Source organism: Pezoporus occidentalis, unplaced genomic scaffold (assembly GCF_034315485.1).
Source record: "Pezoporus occidentalis ecotype Australia unplaced genomic scaffold, CSIRO_AGI_Poc_V1 ctg1, whole genome shotgun sequence".
Taxonomy (NCBI): Eukaryota; Metazoa; Chordata; class Aves; order Psittaciformes; family Psittacidae; genus Pezoporus; species Pezoporus occidentalis.
Window position 1 is genome coordinate 13772002 of NW_026912778.1, and position 21741 is coordinate 13793742.

General features: G+C 39.2%; 1 protein-coding gene and 2 long non-coding RNA genes across 3 annotated transcripts in view; 1 reads left to right on the forward strand and 2 right to left on the reverse strand.

The window, feature by feature from the left end:
• LOC134175217 (uncharacterized) overlaps window positions 1–234 on the reverse strand; it is a 123847-nt gene extending 123613 nt beyond the window's left edge. Inside the window, exon 1 of the long non-coding RNA XR_009968930.1 lies at window positions 73–234. This is a non-coding gene — a long non-coding RNA (uncharacterized LOC134175217). The remainder of the gene's footprint in view (window positions 1–72) is intronic.
• LOC134175281 (uncharacterized) overlaps window positions 1–1365 on the forward strand; it is a 124091-nt gene extending 122726 nt beyond the window's left edge. Inside the window, exon 2 of the long non-coding RNA XR_009968967.1 lies at window positions 240–1365. This is a non-coding gene — a long non-coding RNA (uncharacterized LOC134175281). The remainder of the gene's footprint in view (window positions 1–239) is intronic.
• Window positions 1366–2923: 1558 nt separating this feature from the next.
• VPS37A (VPS37A subunit of ESCRT-I) lies at window positions 2924–21717 on the reverse strand. Its single transcript, XM_062640207.1, has 12 exons — window positions 21500–21717; window positions 17097–17171; window positions 16134–16248; window positions 15097–15197; window positions 13610–13826; window positions 12490–12560; window positions 10191–10318; window positions 10044–10102; window positions 9881–9949; window positions 7752–7895; window positions 7013–7093; window positions 2924–6780 (listed from the first exon to the last, which is right to left on the reverse strand). The coding sequence occupies exons 1-11, from the start codon at window positions 21625–21627 to the stop codon at window positions 7013–7015; spliced, it is 1188 nt and encodes a 395-aa protein (XP_062496191.1). The 5' UTR covers window positions 21628–21717; the 3' UTR covers window positions 2924–6780.
• Window positions 21718–21741: the final 24 nt, after the last annotated feature.

Below are 21741 nucleotides of genomic sequence, written 5' to 3' on the forward strand. Positions count from 1 at the left end.
TATCAGGGAGAATCGCAATAGGACACGGGGGAATGGGTTAAAACTTAAACAGGGGAAGATCAGGTTAGATACAAGGAAGAAGTTCTTTACTGTAAGGGTGGTGAGGCACTGGAACAGGTTGTCCAAGGAAGTTGTGAATGCTGCATCCCCAGCAGTGTTCAAGGCCAGGCTGGACAGAGCCTTGGTTGACATGGTTTAGTGTGAGGTGTCCCTGCCAATGACAGGGGGGTTGGAACTAGGCCCTTTCCAACCTGAACTATTCTATGTTTTGAAACTTACTAAAAAGGCTTCCATTTCAGGTCTTAATTCTTCAAAGATTTTCTCTTTTTTTCTTTTCTTTTAATAGAAGCAAGCAATTAAAATACATTTCATATGGCTGCTCTTTCCTGCTTGAAGGCAATGTGGTATTGAACTCTAGTAAAGCAAAGCAGTAGTAATGTAAGTCTACTTAATTGATTTGCTTACATTGATTGCATTTCATACAACTCCTTCAAATACAGACTTACAGGCAAAATTAAATTGTATAAATATACCTCAACTTAGAAGCTTTAATTATTCACTCTGCTTTTACAGAATGGCTTTTCATTCTGTTCTGTGAACTTATTAAAAATGAGTAGGTAAACTTCAGCATTATTGATGCCCTCTTAAGGGAGCTGCTGTCTTCGAACAAATAATTCAATTCCTAACACCAAGATTTATCTTAATATTATACTGGCAAGGCCAGATCCTCAATTTGATAAATCGCTGTATGTCAAATGGAATAATAAATACAGCTAGGATCCACACTCTGTTGAGAATCTAGCCTTCTGGGTTTTAATCTTTATGGATTTTTAATAAATGAAAGGCCTGATTTTAATTGCACTTTTTAGAATGTTTCATATTTTGAATATAGCCTGTAAAATTTATGGTATTAAAGGAGACTTTGAATGGGGTTTTCTCAAGCTAAAGAAACATGCTGCAGAGCCAGAAATGAAAACAAAACACACAAATATTTTGCCTAAAAATGAGTTTGAAAATGGGCAATATTACTGCAACCTGTGCAATATTATTGCAATCTTGAAATGTAAAGTTATATATGATACTATTGTGTCCTATTAGGCATGTCTAGAAATAAATGCAGAACAGCAATATATGCAAATTCTAAGTGCTGTCTTCACATCGCTTATGCAGATCCTTGTAACTAGCTTTACAACTAAAATACAAACACACTAACATTTTATATTAAGCCTTTACTTAGCAGCCCTCTGTGATTTTGCATTAGCTACTGCTGTTTCATTGCAACGTGTGTAACTGTGGCATTATTAGCCTGCTGCAAAATACTTTTAAATAAATATTATGTTATTTCACACCAGTGAATGAAACCAAGGTTTGCTTTCTCAATTTTTTGCAATATAGTTCTTCACTTACTCAAGAGTAATTTTGTCACCAAGATCAAAGAATTCAATATTTGAATCCAGTAGCTTAAGCTGTGGAGGAATCTACAGTTGATAAATAAGAACACTGAGGCTCCTATTGAATTATTTATATGGGAGCATGTTTAAACCTTTTATTTGGGATTTTTAAGGAATGTGAAAGAAGGGATGAGAAAACCACATTATATGAACTACAGATTTCTTGTCACTCAGAGGGGGCTCCCTTCTGCTGCAAGTCCTTGCAAATTTGGCATAAGCCCACTGTGACTTGAAAGAGGACACACATGAACACAACCGCTGGAAAGAAAGGATCAGAAAAGCATTATAGATTTCTGCGGTGTAATGTCAGCCTCGCTAGTTTCAGACTGCTCTTTAGAATGAAAATATACATCTAAAGACTGAAGGCAATGGGATAAAACTACTAAAGTTTTCTCTACAGAAGGTCATAATCTAAAGAACAAAAGGTCATTGTCACAGCTACAGGTTGGGCAGAGAAGAGACTCAGAGCAGCCCTGGAGGTGTTGGTCGATAAGAAACTGAACATGAGCCGGCAGTGTGCGTTCACAGCCCAGAAAGCCAACTGTACCCTGGACTGCATCAAAAGGAGCATGACCAGCAGGTCGAAGGAGGTGATCCTGCCCCTCTACTCTGCTCTTGTGAGACCTCACCTGGAGTATTGTGTGCAGTTCTGGTGTCCTCCACATAAAAAAGACACGGAACTGTTGGAACAAGTCCAGAAGAGGTCCACAGGGATGATCAGGGGACTGGAGCACCTCCCGTATGAAGACAGGCTGAGAAAGTTGGGGCTGTTCAGCAAGGAGAAGAGAAGGCTGCGTGGAGACCTCATCATAGCAAAGCCAGAATTAAGCGAGACCAGAAACATTACCAGAGAGTGGGGCTATGAGAAGGCAAGGTAAAATAAACATTCAGCTTTAGGTTATTTAAATTGCCAGTAAAGCATCTGGAAGCAGGAAATCAAATCATGTTAAACCTTAAAATAAACTTTTAGCCTTTTAATATAAACCATTCAGAAAGGAAGCTAATGAAACCTTTACAGGTCCACCAGAATTGCTACGACTGAGCTCAATCAAGGACACATTTTGAAGTTTACTCGTTGTCAAGGTTATTCAGTCTTCAGAAACAGAGTAAACCAATCTGAAGAACATGGTTCTTTATGTTAAAGTATTTCCATGTTATATAAACAAGCTTGTTTTGCAGCTTACTACTGCATATAAATTTGATCTCTACAGGTATGTGACCAAAAGAAGGCACTTACAGAAGCAGAAGCCAGAGACGCAATATGGGTTTTCAAAGCCCACTTTAGTGAAGGTGGCTCTAAAAATTACTGTTGTGGAAAGGGCTAAACAGGAAAAGCTCAAATCACTACACTCAAAGATTATAAGGTTTGTTGTTGAATAGTTTACTGTACCCATTTCCAACGCAGTTCTGTACCCAACCAAAGAGTCCTGCAATGCCCAACTCATTATGTAGGTTAGACAATACAAGGCATCTTAAAAATCCCAAAGCCTTTATTTGTAAATTGAACACATTACAGCATTTAAGGTTCAGAATAAGACACAATAAGGCTGTGATAACTGACGTAACTTTGTTGCCAGAGTTTTAATTCAGTTTTACCTGAAGTTCTCTCAAATCTCTCTTTTAGAAAGACTTCTCATCTTTGAAGGAAACACAAAGAAACTGGACATAAACAAAACTAAAATATTTCTAACTTCTACATTTGGTCAAGGTCTAAAGTGGCAAAGGTGCAGAAGTATGTACAGAGCAAGCAACGGAACTATAGTAGATCATTAAATACTACTTTGAGCTAACTTTAGTATAGTCTATGGCTTGCAGTGGTGGCTAGCATAGCGGTACATACCTGATAATCCCCATCTTTCAGAAAGGTTAGCATGTCAAATACACTGTGAAATCTAGAAAAAGCTTTCTTCTATAAGCAGCAGCAGAATGTACCATTAACACCAGCTGTATAAAAGATGACTCTTAAGATGAAATCTACTTGATTTTAAACTTATATTTTGAAATTTCTCGTCTGCAACAGCATCAATTACAATTGCTATATAGAGAATTCTCTTCTGGATTTAAGTAGCCACTTAACTCTGGGAGGAACAAGAGGTCTAAACTGAGCCAAGAAAACATTCAGCACCAAGATCAGGTATTAAAAATAAGCAAAACCAAACTCAATTAGCAGTTACAATACAGAATGTACCGAACTGCTGCAACATCAGAGACAAGCTACCTCCTTTATTCTTGTATTTCTTGCTCATTTCTTTTGCTTTTCCACTTGGCAGAACACCTCAGCATGAGCATGACATAGTGCAAGGCTCTCCAGAAACAAGACACTGTATATACTCTATTATTCCAGTTATCGGAAGAGTTCACTTGACACATCTCAAAGGATTATAGAATATGCTTCCAACAGCAGCTGCCACTCTTTTACACTTTATAGGGAATTGTTTAAAGCTGGATTGACATCTACATGCCACATTTTGGCCAAGTAAGGTAAGGAGTGTGCTTAACAGTGAACTTAACAGGGTGCTAGAAAGCAAAAACCGTAACTCTGTTGGTAGAACGTTACCAATGTTCTAAGTATTCTGGTGAAGGTATGAGAATTACCTACAAGAAAACATGTTCCCATTGGCACAACCAGTGTAGAACTACAAGAAAAGAAAACCAACCAACAAAACAGCAGCTAGTTGGCTTATCCTTTACAGGCAGGAACAGGCTGGCCATAACTGCATGTGATAGGATACATGTAGCTAACTCAGTACACCACTGTTGAATACAGAGACTTCTTTTCTAGAGGATGGGTCTGTGACTGCAAAAGGGTCTAAAAAATAGGGTGTGTGTGTGTGTGTGAAGAACTCTTAATAGGAACAGCAATATGAGATATAGAATAGAAAGAGAGAAAACAGACCTTGAACTTTCGTAACTCTGAACACCAAACACTGTACTAAGAACCTGCATTGAAGAGTGCAATTTTCTTCTAGACATTTCTCTACTATCATCAGGACTCCACAGAGAAGTCCTAAATTTGTAAATTTGCTCACAAAAGTAACATAAGAGGAAAAGTTCAAGTGTTGACAACTTATATTAGTTTGGGAAGTAAATCCCCTGGACATCATCTGGCTAGAGTTCAGCCACAGTGAAGCACCGTAACACTCCACATAACAGTAAACAGGAGGGGGCAGGTAAGGACAGAATTCTGTCATTCCAAGACACTATAAAAAGTATAAAGAACACAGAAGCTCAACTGAGGAAGACCACAAGATGTTTGGTCATCTGTTCCTTTCTCTGCTTACAAGGAAGAAACAACAACAACAAAACAGGCCTGCTACAGAATTGTGTTCTGGTCTTTAAGATTGTTAGCTACCTTCTCAGAAAAAGATCCAAACCAAACTTAGCACAAAAATAGATGGAGTTTGCCAAGAAGGACACTGATGACTTAAATCTAACTCTTCTCCACAGCTGCAGAAAGCACACTTACTCAGAGACCCAAGTCAAGAACCACCTGAAAACCTACGCAATCTTATTTTTAATTAGGGCTTCAGTTAGCACATTAGCAGAACTGCTATGTCAATATACAAGCAGTATTATACACAGCCAATAGAAGCAGGTTTTGGAAGAAGATACTCTAAAATTATTGCTTAACCATGGCACTTAAGCCTATTGATTTTTTCTGTCACCTAAGTATCTTCTTTGGACCATATTTCTATTTTCTTAGGACATCTAACCTCAGAATTAAGACCATGTTTACAAATTAAAATCCCATCAAATACCAGTGAATAGTTTACTCACCTCAAAAGGCAGTAGCTTAAGACAGACAAGCACAGTACTGTACAGGGCTGAGACTAAAGTCCCATTTTAAGACTGCACGAAGTCTGCTCCACAGGTTACTGACTTACATGATTTCTTAACTTACTCTTCTAGAAGAGCATCGCGTTTAGGACTGACCGAATATTAGCGATATAGAAAAGTGCCCACTTCCACTAACATGCTTTAGTTTGAGATTTGAATCTATGGTGTTCTGTGACCCCATCTAGGTAACAAAAAGGGAGTATTTTTGCTAAGAGGTTTATCTCCAGACTGCTTCCTGACAAGAAAGAAGCAGGATTCCTGATATATTACTTAACCAGTGCTTTATCTTACTCATCTTTCAGACTGTACAATTCCTTCTGTTCTTCTGGAACTTGTTTCTGTGAAAACCTAATGCACCAACAAGGTTAAGAAAAAGAATGTCTTTTTGCAAGAGAAAGAACAGATATGCATGCATTTGGGGGCTATATTTTTCTATTACAGAATACTGCACTTGGTCTTATCCACTCTCACCATATATACTGCCATCCCAAGAAACAGTCAACTCACCAGACGCAAGAGTCAGTGATTAAAGGGCAGAATTAAGCCTCATTTCCAGATTCTATCACTGGCCTTAACACCATGCAACTCCAGCCAAATCAGTTTATTTGTTCCTTAAAATTAGGAACAAATAACTGTTACTTCACAAAGACCTTCAGAACTAGTTTTTGTAAAGTGCTTTTGAGTTCCTCACATGATGAACATATTCATATTGCATAAACAGACACTGGGAGCTGATCTGATTATTTTTCCTTTAAGTAAAAACAAATATGAAAATGAAATTGTTAAATGAAAATTGTGTTTAATTCCAGTGGTAGATACCAAGCCACTCCTGAAATCAAGTGCATCAACATACCAAATCTATGCAGAGATCTTTTACTCTATTTTGATTCCAATATAATTTGTTCCAACACATCCTTTGCTTAACCCAAAACACAATACAGGCTATACTCAGTTTTCTATACAACTTAAAAATAAACAAAACACACCTGTTCTTAAACATTCCGTCTTCAAGAAAAGACAGTTTTTGGATCCACTGACAATCTCAAGTTGAACTTCTTCAGTTTTCAAAGTCCTGTCATTACTCATCTCAAATGTTTCCACAGATCAAGCCAATTCTTATGCTTAAAGTCCAAAATACAAAACATATGAATTATGTTTTTATAAAAATGTAAAAAGCTAGTCAAAATTACATGTTTAGATATTTAATCTCTGAAGAATGAAGTATAGCAGCAGGAACTTAAATATAATAAGTACTATCAACAATAAATACAAGAAATTAGTGCAAAGATTGCAATAGAAGAATTCTTGAGTACAATGATAATATAAAGAGACATTCTAATTTGTACAAAACCCATCCCAACTCTGTATACAATCTCTTCTATAAATACAACCATACAAGATGAAATGCTTATTTGCAAATAATAGTTATTAAAAAGTGTGCTTTATTGGGGGTTTTCACTTGTTTTCTTGGCAGGTGTAGCTTGCAGGAAATCTGTAAAGACAAATTTCCATAATTAGATATTTTAACTCCTCCAGAAATTACATTTTAAATACAACTAACAACAGATACAGCTCATACTTGATTTCTACAGAAAGCATTATTAGAACTCCACGCATTGCAATAGATCTATTTGCAATTAGCAAGTTGCAAGTGTGTGACAATGAGAAAATGGAAAAAAAAAAAAAAGAAAAAGTTTGCCACCAACATTACAGCAACAGTTTACCTATAGTGGAGCATGAAATTGGCTGTGCATCGCTATTGCATGTTGAAGTTTTTCCTCTTTGGCTCGTCTACAGTGGCAGAGCTACAAAACAAGACACCGGAAGAGTGAATTCTGAAAGGAGTTTTTTATAATGCACACTACAGTTTGCCTTTAATGATTCAGCTACTTTGCAGGCTCCTTAAAAAAAGGACAGCCCTGTGAACCAACTCCCTTCCAAGCTTCAGGCTCAACTGTCTATACCAACATTATTCCACCCACATTCTATGTTATGAAATGCATTTATTAGGCAACTTTAAAGAAAGGTACGCTACCCAGTAAGTTGCTCTTGTCACAGCATAAGCAAGAACAGTGCTTTTTGAACCTTATTTACCTTTTTGGGAATAGCCATCAACAGAATAATTAGTTTAAGAGGTTTAATCAATTAAACATTAAGGTCACTTATGTCTACCTACCAATTTGAAAGCTGTCAATGTGGCTATCTTCTCTATACAAGATATAGAAAAAGAGTGGCACAAAACTATCTGCAACACTACATGACTAGGGTCTAATGCAGCAGACCTTTGCACTCCCACCTTAAACGTATGAGCCTTCAGAATGCATCTGTAATCTAAACAGACCGAAGCCACTTAGGGATATATTTTTCCTCTGCTGCAGCTTACTCCAACACAGGACTGCTGAAATCCTGTTTATTCACTGTGTTTTGTATCTATCAGAGTAGAATGATTTGTATATTACATACCGTTCTCTTTTCCATGAAACTACTTAGGAAGTCATCTATTTCTGTTTTGCCTTCCAGGAAGTCTTCTGCAATAGTGTCAGATTCCTCTTCAGCTTCATGAGCAGCTACTTTAAGTCTGGCTTGCAGAGCACTTGGACTGCAACTCTAAGAAGATAAAAACTTGTATGTAATATTAAACTGTCCATCAAAACCTACATTTCCAAGAAGAAAGCCAAATTACTATATAAATATGGGATATACAAATAGAGCATTACTATTACATAAAAGCCTAAGTGACCAGATGAAGCTTCATCTCCAGGAAGCATAACAGCTTGTCAAACTATTCAGTGTGACAAAAGTGTTGCTAGCTTAGGTCTTGGTTTGCAATCACTCTCACAAATATAAAGCTTTTCAACTTTTACCGTACAGTGTAGAAACCATTAAAACTTGGAAATCTGACAGGTTTTTAAGTGCATGGTTTCTGAGTAGAACTGGTGTTTCAAGCATCTTCAATAAAAAGGGTCACCTTTCGAGAGGCAGTAGTGAGCCTAAGAAATATGAAAAGGTAAAAAAGCAAATCCTGTTCAGCTTTTAAATATCCTTTAGATGACTGTGGAGAAGAAGGCAGGAAAGGGCAAAGCACCTACTCAAGAAGTACATGTGCTGCTAATTTAAACCCATGAGTATACTCATTCTTCCGTTCCTATAAATGTCAAAGCTTATTTTGGTTTATTGAATATAATTTCATTATTTTTCCTCTAATACGTTTCAGTAGTTAATAAGAACACGATTCGCTTCTTCAGGAGTACACAGAGAGCCAGAACTGCAAAATTAAGATATTTACAGATTATAGATGCTTGGCCTACTCTTCAGCTACCCCATGAAAGATATTCTACTTGTGTACTGTAAAGCTGTAATGTAAAAAGAAATGTCCTGTTAAATTAATCTTCTGCAAAGTAAGGACACTTTGCTCTAATAAAAAATGTGTAAAATTCACCCACAGTACAAGTAAAAAGACTTGTCTGGAACTTTGAAGAAGAGTTAACAGGAGACACCAGGTAGTATGCTGTGAACATCAACACATGAACATAGAGCATATATTGAAAAATAGCACAGAAATCCAGCTGCAGCTCCCCAAATCTCAGCCTCCTAATCATAACTAAATTGAATCAGCAACTCTACTCCAGAAACAAATAAAGGGTAACATAGCAGTGGGGTACAATGTCCTGTTCTTAAGTTGTTTCTTGCAGCAATAGAAAGTTGCTCAATGCCAGCTACCTCTGTCCACTTTAAAGACAACTTACATCACACAGAAAAGAAGCATTAGGAGTCAGATGATTCTGGTCTTCCAGTGCAGAAACAGTTATTTTTGTTTAGATCACTTATGAAATAATTCGGTTTGCTCTCGTGTAGTTTTTAATTGTTATTTCATACTTTATTACTTTCAGGGCATTTTGAAATTCAGGTACTGTGTATGCTGTTTTGATGGACTTGTATTCTTAGGTGATAAGTCTTGGAAATAATGAAGATTTCAGTGCAGAAACTGATTTATGAGAAGTTACACCTTCTAATGCATATCCTGGTAAACAAACTGATAAATTATTCTCCCCTCCCAAACTACTTTCTGGAGTATTGACTTTACCTTATTTGTGCTTTAGGATGTGCAAAGTTTGACAGCACATGTAACATGATGCCCAAAGTAAGCATACCCAGTGAATCACAGAATTTAAGTTTCTAAAGCAACGTTTTAAATCATTTTCATCTCGTACAGTTTTACAGACTAATGATGTTAAATGGGTACCATTAATTAAACAAGCCTTCTTTAAAAATCACTCTATTCTTAAAAGAGGTTTAACTCAGGACTGCACTTATAAACAGCTCTAAATGCTCATCACACTCCCTTCCTCCAATATTGCTTCTACTGTAGAATTAAAAAAAAACCCAACCCAAAAACCCGGTGCAACTGTAACACTGGTTTGCTTTTGAACTGTTTTGTACTTAATCACATTTTATTTCATACTTGATGTGAATCTGTTTCATATAAAATTAGAGTTTAACCAGAAGAGTATTCTTTGTGATTAAAGAAACAAACCAAAATTTCAGTTTTATTGAAGAATTCTTAAAGGATAATATAGTAAGAGAGATTATACCTCGCTAAGCTCATGCTGTCTTTGCATCTTTTTTTCAAAGGCTGCTTTCATCTGTGTGAGTTGCTCATACTGTAAAGAAGAAGAAAAAAGAATGTTTCCGCCCTGACAAAAAAGTGTAGTATTTCAACTAATATTTCTGTAAAAGATTTTATTGTTCACTTACTTTATCCAACACCATCTGTCTTTTTGCCTCGAGACTCGGCTCCAGCAACAAGTTTTTTTCTGTGAAATAAAGTCACTATTACTACTTTTTTTTTTTAAGGATTCTGTTCACAGAACAGTCACAGATGCTAATGTTTTGACATCTTACTTGCCAGCTCTTCAATGCTTTTCACCAACTCATCTCTATCAGTAATGACTTGCTTCAGCTGTGGTAGAGTCACAAACTGTTCCAGTAACACTTCCTCTTGCTCATTCATATTAGTCAGCTGTGATATGCTATATTCAAGCAGAAAGCAAGCAGATTTAAAACTAACAGCAAGTGTTATGTGTAGAGTTACTTATTTCTGCCAAAAGTCAAAATGTAAGCATTTACTGCGGTTTTTCAGGTACACAACACTTGATCACTATTTACTTTTCCCCTTTCTCCTGAACCATGGGCTCTACTATCTGCAGCAGTGAGCTCAAGTAGCAGTGTGTTAAAAGGTATCTCTCATTTCAAGGCTTCCTTCTTATAAAGTGGGTTTTTTAATGCTACTATTGATCTTAGCCAACTACCAGACACCCAGCTCTCTCAGTCCCCCTCCTCAACAGGATATAGAGGAAAAGCCTGTGGGCCTAGATGCAGTGAGATCACTTAACAATTACAATCACAGGCAAAGCAAACTCAAGAAAAAATCGATTTTAGTTTAATTACAGTAAGAATTGGATGGTGAGAGAAAAAAAAGACAAAAACACCTCACCCCCTTTTCCCACAGGCTCAAACTTCACTCCTTCATTCCTAGCTCCTCTACCTCTCTCTATCCCAAGCAGCACAAGGTGAGGTTTGGGGCAGAATTGCAAGTGCTGCAGTCAGTCTGGAACAGTTTGTCTCTGCTGCTCCTTCCTTCTCATGCTTTACCCTTGCTCCAGCATAGGCCCTTCTCCACAGGCTGTAGTTCTTTGCAGAACCTGCTCTAGTGTGAGTTTTTTGTAGCTGCAGTTTCCTTCAGGGCATATCTGCCTGCTCCAACATGGAGTCCTCCACGGACTACAGCATGCATTTTGCCCCAGCTTAGTTCTCTACATAGGCTACAGGGTCTGTCTGTTTTACTCTGGTCTTTTCCAAAGCTTCCATGAGCTGTAGGTATCTGCTCTGGCACTTGGAGCACCTCCTCCCACTTCTCTGCCTTTTGTGTTTGGAGGATTCTCACATTGTTCCACCCCTCCCCTCAATCCTCACTGCCTCTACAGAATTTGCTCTTTTTCAAACATTGAATCATTGAGGCACCATACGCTTCACTGCTGGACCTGGCTGTCCTGCAGTAGGTTTGCTGCCAAGCTGGCTGTGCCCCTGGCCCCTTCTCACACAATGCACGTATGCAGCGATCAAAATCTTGCCACCTATACCTAACAGAGCTACTCAGAACAGATGCACTACTGTTTGTGATTTAACTCAGCTACCACCAGAAGAATCATGGAATTTTAATCAGTTTTCTTGGAAGGATCAAGCTCGATTATAATGTTTTGGTTAAATGAACAAATCACACTTCCCCTCAAAACCCCTAACTGCTGCTATGCAACAAAGATGCTGATAGAACTTACAGCTGATTGAGCTAAATTAAACGGGCTCTTCGGAATGTGTCAAGAGAAACAGAAAAACAAACAAAAAAAACCACCAAGCAAAAAACCAAACTGAAGCCCTCCTTGCCAAAGGTCTTTTACCTTTTGAAAGCAGCTTTTAAATCACTAAAATATGATGCCACCATGAGATGAGAAAAACCAATCTAAGACCTTTTCAGAATTAATAGCTAATTTTTAATCTATTCAATCCCAGATAACAGATGCATAAGGCTGCATTGGATCTGAGCAAACTGCTGGGAACAATAACTAGCACAATTTTTTAAAATCATGACAAGATATGCTTTTGATGAAGATATCTGCGTAATATGTGGAAGTGATTTGCACTGGGACAGCTGGCACATTTACCTCCTGGATTTATCTAACCCACCCTCTCCGAACATGCTGAGCTGCTCACAAAGTAGCTTGTTTACTCTGTGCTAAAGTCCTTTGGAATTTAAGAGAATGCAATTTGTGAACCAGCCTCAAGTCCCTTTCCCTATCCCCTCTCTTCCTCCAAGTTACATTTATTGTCTTAGTAGAAATTAAGTCCCTGGCAAGACCCCAGAAGACAGCAGAACACTGAAAGTTAGGAAAAGTAAAAATAAATGCTTTCCTTCCTGGTGTTGAATCCTGAAATACAGTTCCTGCTGAAAAAGCTAAACAAGCAGTGCATTTGAATACAAGGCTGGCTTATTTTGTGACTCTACAATTTTGGCAAGTGGCATTTCTCCTATTTTTCATTCCTACAAAAACCTTTCAGTGAGGCACACAGACTTTTGTCAGATACATACCAGCTGTAATTGCCTTTTAATGACTACAGAAACTTTTGCTACCTTTGGAAAAATTACCTTAGCTCTGAGAGCTCTGGAAAGGTATCAGGAACATCAGGCATCTTGTAAGTAAATCCATTCTGGCCAACCTAAATGGGAGTATAGAAGTGTTTAGCAGATTTTTGAAAAGCAATTTCTTGATATTTAACCCTCCAAAACTGGCTATGCATTTTTGCTAGCAACAAGAAAAGTTAGAAAAGTAGTAAGAATCAGTAACACTAGTCTCTCAAGAGAAGACATCTTAACTAAATCATGTCAACAAAATGTTTCGGGTGGTACGTAGTAAAAGAGGAGACACTTTTGACAGAAAATAATTCTGTCTTGCTACACACCCCATCTGACAAGAGCTGGACGACCCAGAAACATACAGGAGGCGTATAACTCAGGCAAGTGAGAAGAGATAAAGAGACTGACATTTTGATCTCTTTCATGTGGTTTTTAAAGCCATAATCCCTTGGAGGAAAGAAGTGTTCAGGCAAGGGAAAAAAAAAGTCTGTCTTCAGAGAATGCAGAAATTTTGAATTATACAAAGGCAGGAAAGTGTCTTCCAAGATTACAAAAGCTTTTGTTTCTAAAGACAAGATTTGATGAAAGACTAAGCACTGAGATAAAATGTTTCTGGAAGACATCCAAAAAAAGTCCTTCCAGGGTGCATCAGTGAGAGGGACTTTGTGAGTACACACAAACATGATCTGCAGAAAGAAGCTATTTTAAGCTTGAAAACTCTACACCTAAAAGCTTGAGACTGCACATTGTTCAGGTTGTGGGCAGGAAATCCCACAGAGAACAGGAATCCCATAGAGAACAGGATCTCATTTTCTGTGTCTGGTGAAAGTGTCACAGTTGCGCTATGGCGGAGTGCAGTTCCAAAAACCAAAAATGTATATGGAAAGATATTTAGCATTAACACTAGTTTAACTGGAACTCAGAAAGACAAACTTCTTGTTCTGACTTCAAGTTCGTTCTAAATAACTTTTCATCAAAGCCAGAATGAGTTCTGTTTTCCTAGCACCAGCAAAACAATCAAGTGCAGTCACTCCGAGTGTTCCCTTGAGTTTTGCAGCAATGCTGTGTGTGTCCTTAAAAGAACCTGTATCCAGTGTTTGATACCTTAAGCAGCAAAACTCTGCACACAGACCTGAAGCCCTGCTTCTGCTCTCGGAACAGGTAGTGGCAGATCAGCAATCAAGCCGTAAGAGGGAGCAGCAGGCTTGTCTGTAGTGTAGCTTGAAGAAACTGATTCAGCAACTGGCATGGCGGCTATTGTTCTATTTGTTTCTTGAGGTGGGTATGGAGGAAGAAACGGAAACCCCTGAGGAGCAAACGGAGGCATTCCAGCTGGTTTGTTGAAAAGGCTAAAAACAAATGAATAAAAAAACCTCACAATATGAGCAACCAACTGCTTACAGCACATTTCTTACCATTTGAATCCGGTAGCTGAAAGGGGCCTATAAGGATGCTGGGGAGGAACTCTTCATTAGGGACTGTAGTGATAGGATGAGGGGTAACGGGTTAAAACTTAAACAGAGGAAGTTTGGATTGGATATAAGGAAGAAGTTCTTTACTGTAAGTGTAGTGAGGCACTGGAATGGGTTGCCCAAGGAAGCTGTGAATGCTCCATCCCTGGTGGTGTTCAAGGCCAGGTTGGACAGGGCCTTGGGCAACATGTTTAGTGCGAGGTGTCCCTGCCCATGGCACGGGGGTTGGAACTAGATGATCTTAACTATTCTATGATTCTATGAATTATAATTACCAGATAACATATAAGACATAAGACTGAACTTAAAATGACTGCAAACCTTGCTTTTTCTGTTCTCAGTTACTTCCAACATAGTCAGTCTACTCTGCCTTGTACTACAACATATATTCCATTAAACTCTATTCTTGTAGAACAGCCAAATACAGACACACACTTTTCAGAAACCCACTTCTCAAAAATCTACAAGAGTGTGAATTTATATTGTTTCCATCTAAAAGTCCTGAAAAATGCATCTGTGATGTGCATTAGTTCTTATTTATGGTATTTAACAGCAACACACACATAATTACTACTAAATAACATGAATGATTCTTTTAAATTCAGAACTGCAGCTGCATCTAAATGCAGTACTATTGCCAGCCACAAGAACCGCAGTTGTACTGATAAAGCTGTAATGTCTCAGACCACTTTTGTATATTTAATACAAATCTTTAAATTGCACGATTTCTGTTGTATAGCTGTGCAACAGAAGCTGCCTTTAGACCTGGGAGATTAGGAGCAGAATATGAAGAAACATGACAACATGACTGTTCATATCATGGTCTACAGAAAATTAAAGATTTCATCTGATAATATAAACAAAAAATATAAAAATATAAAAAAAAACCAAAAAAATAGAAAAAGAGAAGCAAATTAAGGTACATCAGCATTTTGATACAGTAACTCCAATGAAAGCTGTGTTTCCTCTCAAAACAATTATGCCATAAAGCATACACATAAAATTGTGCAAGGGCAGGCAACCTATGTCCCTCAGTACACCCAATATATTATTCCTGTTCCAGCCCTCCCAATACTTGGTTTCATCTCTTTTTTAACAATGTAAGTTAACACACACAGTTCCGTTCATCGTGTTTATAGATACTTACTATGGAAATGATGTTGAGCTAGGAGCCAGAACTGGAGGATTCTTCCAAAATTCATCCAATAAACTCTGAATAATTTTTCCAAGATCTGAGTGCATTGTAAACTGTTAAAAACAAAGCCCAATGCAGCAGAAAAATTTATTCCTGGAATCCAACAGTTCTAAAGTGTGCTGAACTTGACTGTTTATTATACACACACACAGCAGTGCTGGAAGCTATCTCGGAAACATACTAACTAATCTAAAACATGTATACATAAACTTCAAATAAAGTTATAAAACCACCCAGAACTGAACAGAAAGTAAATGTTTTTCATTAACAATGGAAGTCCATTAACAATTTAGAATCAACCAAGCACATTTCTCATCACCAACCAAAAAAATCTCACCTTAGGTTACCAAGTTACATTTGGGAAAGCAAAGAAAGGAGAAAGAAGAAACCAAGCAACCAAACAAAACACCCAAACCCAAAGCCAACCAAGATTTAAGACAAAAAGGCATTAAGGTGCATTCTGAAAAACTCATAACCCCTCCAGTACTCCCACCCCAGAAAACTACACCACATCCTTGTTGGCAGAGAAAAAGGAAAGGGAATAAAAAAAGAACAGCATATTAAACCCCTGATTAAAATTCTGAATATTGGAGCTGAAATCTTGACATCTTTCTAATAGGATTAGGGTAGAAAGAACAGTCTTACAAAACCGTTTTAAAGCATCCTTCTCCCTTACCTAGAGTACACTGTAAAGAAACATGTACTGTATTGCTACTAATAAGAAAAGCAACAGGAACTTCCTGAGCCATCATAAGTTAGAATAATTCTAGATACATGGAATACTAAGATCAGTAATGGTAGCAGTAAAAAAAACAGTAGCATACTGAACGCTACTGAATTTTTGTTTTCAGACCCCTCAAAATACAGTTTGAGAGGGATAAGGATCTGTACTGATCTTTTTTACCAGAAGTATTAGCAATAATCTAGTGTGACATGTATTAACATTGCTATTAACAGCAGATGTATGTGAAGCTACGAATTATACATACATTACTTATTAATGGACCTGTCACATATACTCCCTGCTTGTCCATTAAATGATGTCTCACAGGTGGGAAAACACTGATGACTGGTTTTTCCTGAGGAAACTGAGGTGGAAGCAAGCTGCAAATACAAGGATAATCATTATCACAGCTACATCCCATGATAAAGTTTGCATAAGAAGGCTTCTTATGCAAAGAAAAAAACACTATCAATTACATAAACTTTTACATGAGAAGAGTTATGGAGAAATACAGAGTGAATGAAGCACACAAAACTATTATTCAGTTACAAAACTAGAAGTCAGACAGATCAGAATACAGGACTCTAATGGAACTAAAGAGAGCATTTACTGGGCAAAAGTGTAGTATAACAATGCAGCAATAATGGCCACAGACAAAGAAAAAGCTACAGCATAATAAGAATATTTTCTAATACAAATGTTATTACTTCAAAGACAGTGCACTGTAACCTGCAAGAATATCAGGCAAGTTATCAGGCTAATGTAATAAAAACTTAGGAACACCATCAGTGTTTGCCAGAACAAAAGCACCCTCAAAATAAATTCACAGGAAATGTTACAATAAAATCACTTAAGTTGATTAAGTACGATCCAGAAGTTTCATTGGGTAAGACTTAGGAGCTACAGCAGATTAGTAAATTATGAATTAAGTTTACTTTCAGTTGTAGTCATCAGAAACCCTCAAGCATTTTCTTTACCTTTATCTCAAACCATGCAGGTATCTTGGGAGCTGAGCACAGCAAAACATAGTTTTACTTTCAGATTAGCATCTGCATCTTGTACATAACCAGTTTCACTCATATCATTACAACTACTAATACAAATCCAGATTATAGTTACTGAAAATAGTTATGAGATATAAGCCATTTACATTCTATTACTACTTTGTTTTTTTTTGAGAAAAATTTTAATATTCAATATGTGCATAGAGATATCTCAGTCTACTTACATGTTAATATTAATTGTCAAGTTGTTTACAGTGAATGGCAGTCGATATTCCACATCTTTCTGAATTTCTGCAATGCTGTCAAAGAAGAAATTGTCACAATCCAAATCATGACCAATATAACAACCTAAAGTCTAAAAAAAGACATGGCCCCAGATCTTTGCTTTTAGTTTAGTTTGGAAAAGCCTTATCAGACTAAAATTGAAAATGCTGGAATAGATTAATATGCTTCAGAAGGCTATACTGAATATTAAGATTGAACAATAAATAGGTTCAACTATTAAAACTTATACATGAACACAAGCAATGGAAATACAGTAGGAGAAACAGTGCTACTCACTGATCTGACAAAAGTCTCTATCTTTCTTCACTCACTGGCTTAATCTAAGACATCACATCAGTGATTTATTTTATACACTGAATTTTATGTGATAAAACATTTACTTTGTGAAGGCATCACACTTGGTTCACAACAATATATTGCTCTGCAACATTGCCTACTGATCAATATTTGGAATGTACTTTAAACTAGGCCTTCTTCCTTAATGTATTAGCTCACTACTTAACAGCAGTTTTTTTTCCACATGCACAGAGTTCTATGCACTTGCACACGTATTTTCAAAAAATATCTGGAGAAGTGCTACTTGAAAGAATGCAAAGTTCTGTAACAAAGCCACACACAAGACATAGCCCCCCTGAAAGTGCCAAGGGACCTGGCATGACGAAATCCAAATTTGCTGCTGTTGTAACAACTAAGTTACTGAGGAAATCTTTATATCAGGTGCATCAACAGGGAATTGATTTCAATGTTTAAAGCACTCTACAGCTTGTATGCACAGCAGAACTATTTTGAAAGATGGCATCTCAAAGAATGCGGAGGAGGAGGAGTTATCTCAGACTTAGTTCAGAAGCTGAACTTCCAGACAATACAAACGTCCCTAAGGTGGGGCTGGGGGAAAGAAGGTGTCCTGGGTTCAGCAGTAGCAGTCATTTTTCTCCTTCTTGGTAGCTGGTGCAGTGCAGTGTTTTGACTTTAGGCTTGGGAACAGAGCTGATAACAATGATGTTTTGGGTTGGCCAAGGACTTTGTGAGCCTCATGCTCTGCCAGGGAGGAGGGGAAGCCGGGAGGAAGCAAAGACAGGACACCTGACCCAAACTAGCCAAAGAGGTATTCCATACCACAGCACGTCATGCCCATGGGCTGGAAGACTGCGGGGTTGGAGGAGGTATGGGTCGGTGGTTGGTCAGGCTGGGGGGGGGGGGGGGGGGGTGGGTGGCAAGTTATCGGTTGGCTGGTGACAAGGTGTTGTATTCTCTTCCCTTGTTATTTCCTTTATCATTATTATCATTGGTGGTAGCAGTAGTGATTTGTGTTATACCTTAGTTACTAAACTGTTCTTATTTCAACCCATGGGAGTTGCATTCTTTTCGATTCTCCTCTCCGTCCCTCCGGGAGTAGGGGAAAAGAAGGAAGGGGGTAGTGAGTGAACGAGTTACCTGACTGGGTTTAAACCATGACAGAAGGGCAGAAAAATTGCTTCATCTTACAATGCCTCAATCAAAACAAAAACCAGACTGATTCTTCTTCTGCATATTCTTCCTGCCTGTACCTGGTTAAGTACAGGCACCTCCCCCTCACCTCTCTAAGGCTCCCTTATACAGCAAGGGAAGACAGTTCCAACTGGGAATAATGGCAGCTGGGTGTTCCCAGAAAGCCTTTTGCACCCAGCTTCAGAATTGTCCCTTCATCCACCTCCACTTACACTCCATACAATTACTTCCTCAAAAACTCTGAAACGCATTACCTGCAAATGCGTATTAAGCGTAGTGTTAGGAGTGTTTTGTATCCTTCCAAAGCATTATTTGCATACAGAAATTACAACTCTTGTTTTCAGAGCTTCAGAAATAAACAGAGCACGACACAAACCTAGCTACGCACCTTGCTTTCCTCAACCCAACCTTACTCCTCTCAAAGACAACTTAGCACATGCTCTTTCCCTGTGAAATCACATGCTGTTTGAAGAACCTACCAGGGATCTTCAGCACAGGCGAATACTCTACTGCGATATAACACATGAAGAAATTGCTACCTCCTCTCTCTTAACTGAAGGATTCTCCCTGAAATCTCTCATGCATATTCTTGCCCTATAATCATCTGTCATGCATTTTACTAGCCTGCTACAAAATCCTTGAGAAGAGTATATAATTATGTTCCACTTACAACCTACAGGAACTGGGGAGGAAGCAGAGAACAGGGAGAGAGAACCAAGAAATCCAGAATCTCATTGAGCTGTTTGAACTATTACAACCTCCTTTAAGCAAAACCCTGAATCAACAAACTTGGTTGTCCCTTCCCCAAGTGGGAATAGGTACACCAGAAAAATGACACACTTTGGCTAGATCAATAGCAAATGTAAAAAAAACCCTGTTTTTTTTTAAAGATAAAAATTTCATTTCAAGCTCCTAACCTGGAGTCATCCTGAAAAGGAAGACTAGCTACTTTAATGAAATTAAGGTGACATATATCTGGGCTTTTACAAAATATACTTATCAGATAAAGCAAACACTAGAATGACATTTATTTAATCATTGCTTAGGAAATAATGCTGTTGCAATGATTAATGCATATTCCTATCTGATAGATCTGTGCTGCTATGGCGTCCATAAACAAGCACATCAGTCCCATCAAAAAAAAACTTGCACTTTTGAAGACTTGGACAAATACACACACTTTTCAAAAGCAGAGTTTGAGGCACTGTTACCCAGATTTATTCAGTAGTATCTTACGAAGCTTGTACGCTTTGCCAGAATTTACTGTTTTGCTTGCCTAATTTGGGGGCATTTTGCATCAAGAGAGATGGGGCAGATGAGTTTACATCGCTGTAAAATTCTGTGAGAGCAGCTATTATCTCCCGACCATTCCCCACTTCAGAGTTCTTTCTGTCTCTGCCTGTGCTTAACTGATGCCTGCACAAACAGGTGGTAAACCAGTTCAGCAAGCTGACTTTGACAAAAGCTGATCACCTTTTTTGATGACTTAACTTGGAGTGAGTTCTTCTCCATAGTAGACAAAAAAGGGTAGAAATACAAGGCTAAAAGAAAGGCCAGTCCAACACAACTATTAGTTAGGTGAGCTGCTGCATATCCACAGAGACAGCTCCTTAGAAAAGCGATCTGTCTTTCAAAAATATTTGTGAAATTGACTGTGAACAGATTTAAGTTTAAACAAGCAGCAGTACTTAGCAATCCTGTCAAACTTATGTTTCCTGTGTGATAATTCAAAATATCACACAGGATATGTTAGGATATCCTAAAATTAGGATTTTAGGATAGTGAGCAGTCTGCTTGGAAATACAATAAATATCTCTTGTGCTCAGTCTAACATAACAGAAAATAATTTTCCTTCTTTTTTCTGTATTGTTTTGGAGGCATCTAATATTCCATTTCAACAGACATCCCAGAAAGCAGGAGGAATGCTTACACATCCACCGGAAAGTCTAACCTGAAATACATGAACTGTGGATCTCCTTTTAAAAGACTAAAATTTAGGCAAAACTGACCAGCATACTGACAAGCTGGAGTATTTCAGGGTAAATGAACTTTATGCTGTAAAAAGTGTGGACTTTGAACATGGAAAAGCCACCTGCCTCTGGTGAGCATGTAAATAAAACGAGTTACCAAAGAACAGTTATTAGCAAAATGACACTGTACATCAAAAAAAAAAAAACAAACCCACATTTTGTGGAGCCAGTAGGGCTGCTATGCCACTGCGACGCACAGCTCCTGTATGCTCTGTGTTGTATTCTGAACTTGTAAAGAGCTACGCTCCCATAGCCAGTTCTCAGTAAAAGGGAACTCACGCAATCTGTACCTCGCTGCAGACTTCAAAACCCATTAAGTAACGCAGCTGACTTCCCGGTAACGCGGCCGGTGTAACTGAGAGTCCCCCCGAGCCACACCGACAGAGCCCCGGCCAGCGGGGACGGCCCCGCCGCTCCGACAACACATCTCACTTTCAGTGCAACCTCCCACCCCGCCGCTTCCCTCAGGCTGTCCTCCGGCCATGCACCCGCGGCCCTACCCCCGGGACTGAGCCGAGCCGCCACGGCACGCTGGTCGCCCTGCTCCCACGGGCGGGACCCTCCACCCCCTAAACGCTGCGGGCTACGGCCGGCCCTGGCCGCGGTTTCCTGTTTACCGGCGTCGAGTACGGCCGAGGGCCGGAGGGACCCAGCCGGGCGTCCCCAAGAGCGAACGGGGCAAGACCTCGTCCCTGGGCGTGTGTGTGGGGACACACGACACCCGCCCGGGGCGCGGTCTCACAGGGGCCCCGAGAGGTGCCGGACCCGGGTAGGCGACACAGGCTGCCCCCCCCCCACCTCACCCCTCATCCCCTACCACTCACGAGGCGTGCGCGCCGCGGAGGGACTCGATCTGCCGCTGCTTCTGCTGCTGGAGGGTGGTGAGGGGGGGCAGCGGCGCGGCAGGCGAGGCGGAGGCACCGCCTTTGGCGAGGGGGAACAGCCAGTTCATCCTCCCCGCGACAGCCCCGAGCGGGCGCGGCAACCACAGCGGCACCGCCACCCGGCCTCACTCTCCCCTTCCCGCATGCACCTCCCCTCGCCCCGCCCCGTCACGACGCCGGCG

Bases quoted from the DNA above. Each gene is read 5' to 3' on its own strand.
- VPS37A (XM_062640207.1), bottom strand. From the start codon at position 21,627: ATGAACTGGCTGTTCCCCCTCGCCAAAGGCGGTGCCTCCGCCTCGCCT. The intron at 16,249-17,096 runs GTAAGTAGACTG...TTGTATTTGCAG, and splicing joins TTGACAATTAATATTAACAT to CTTGCTTCCACCTCAGTTTC. The intron at 7,094-7,751 runs GTATGTAATATA...CTTGTTTTGTAG, and splicing joins GTTTCATGGAAAAGAGAACG to CTCTGCCACTGTAGACGAGC.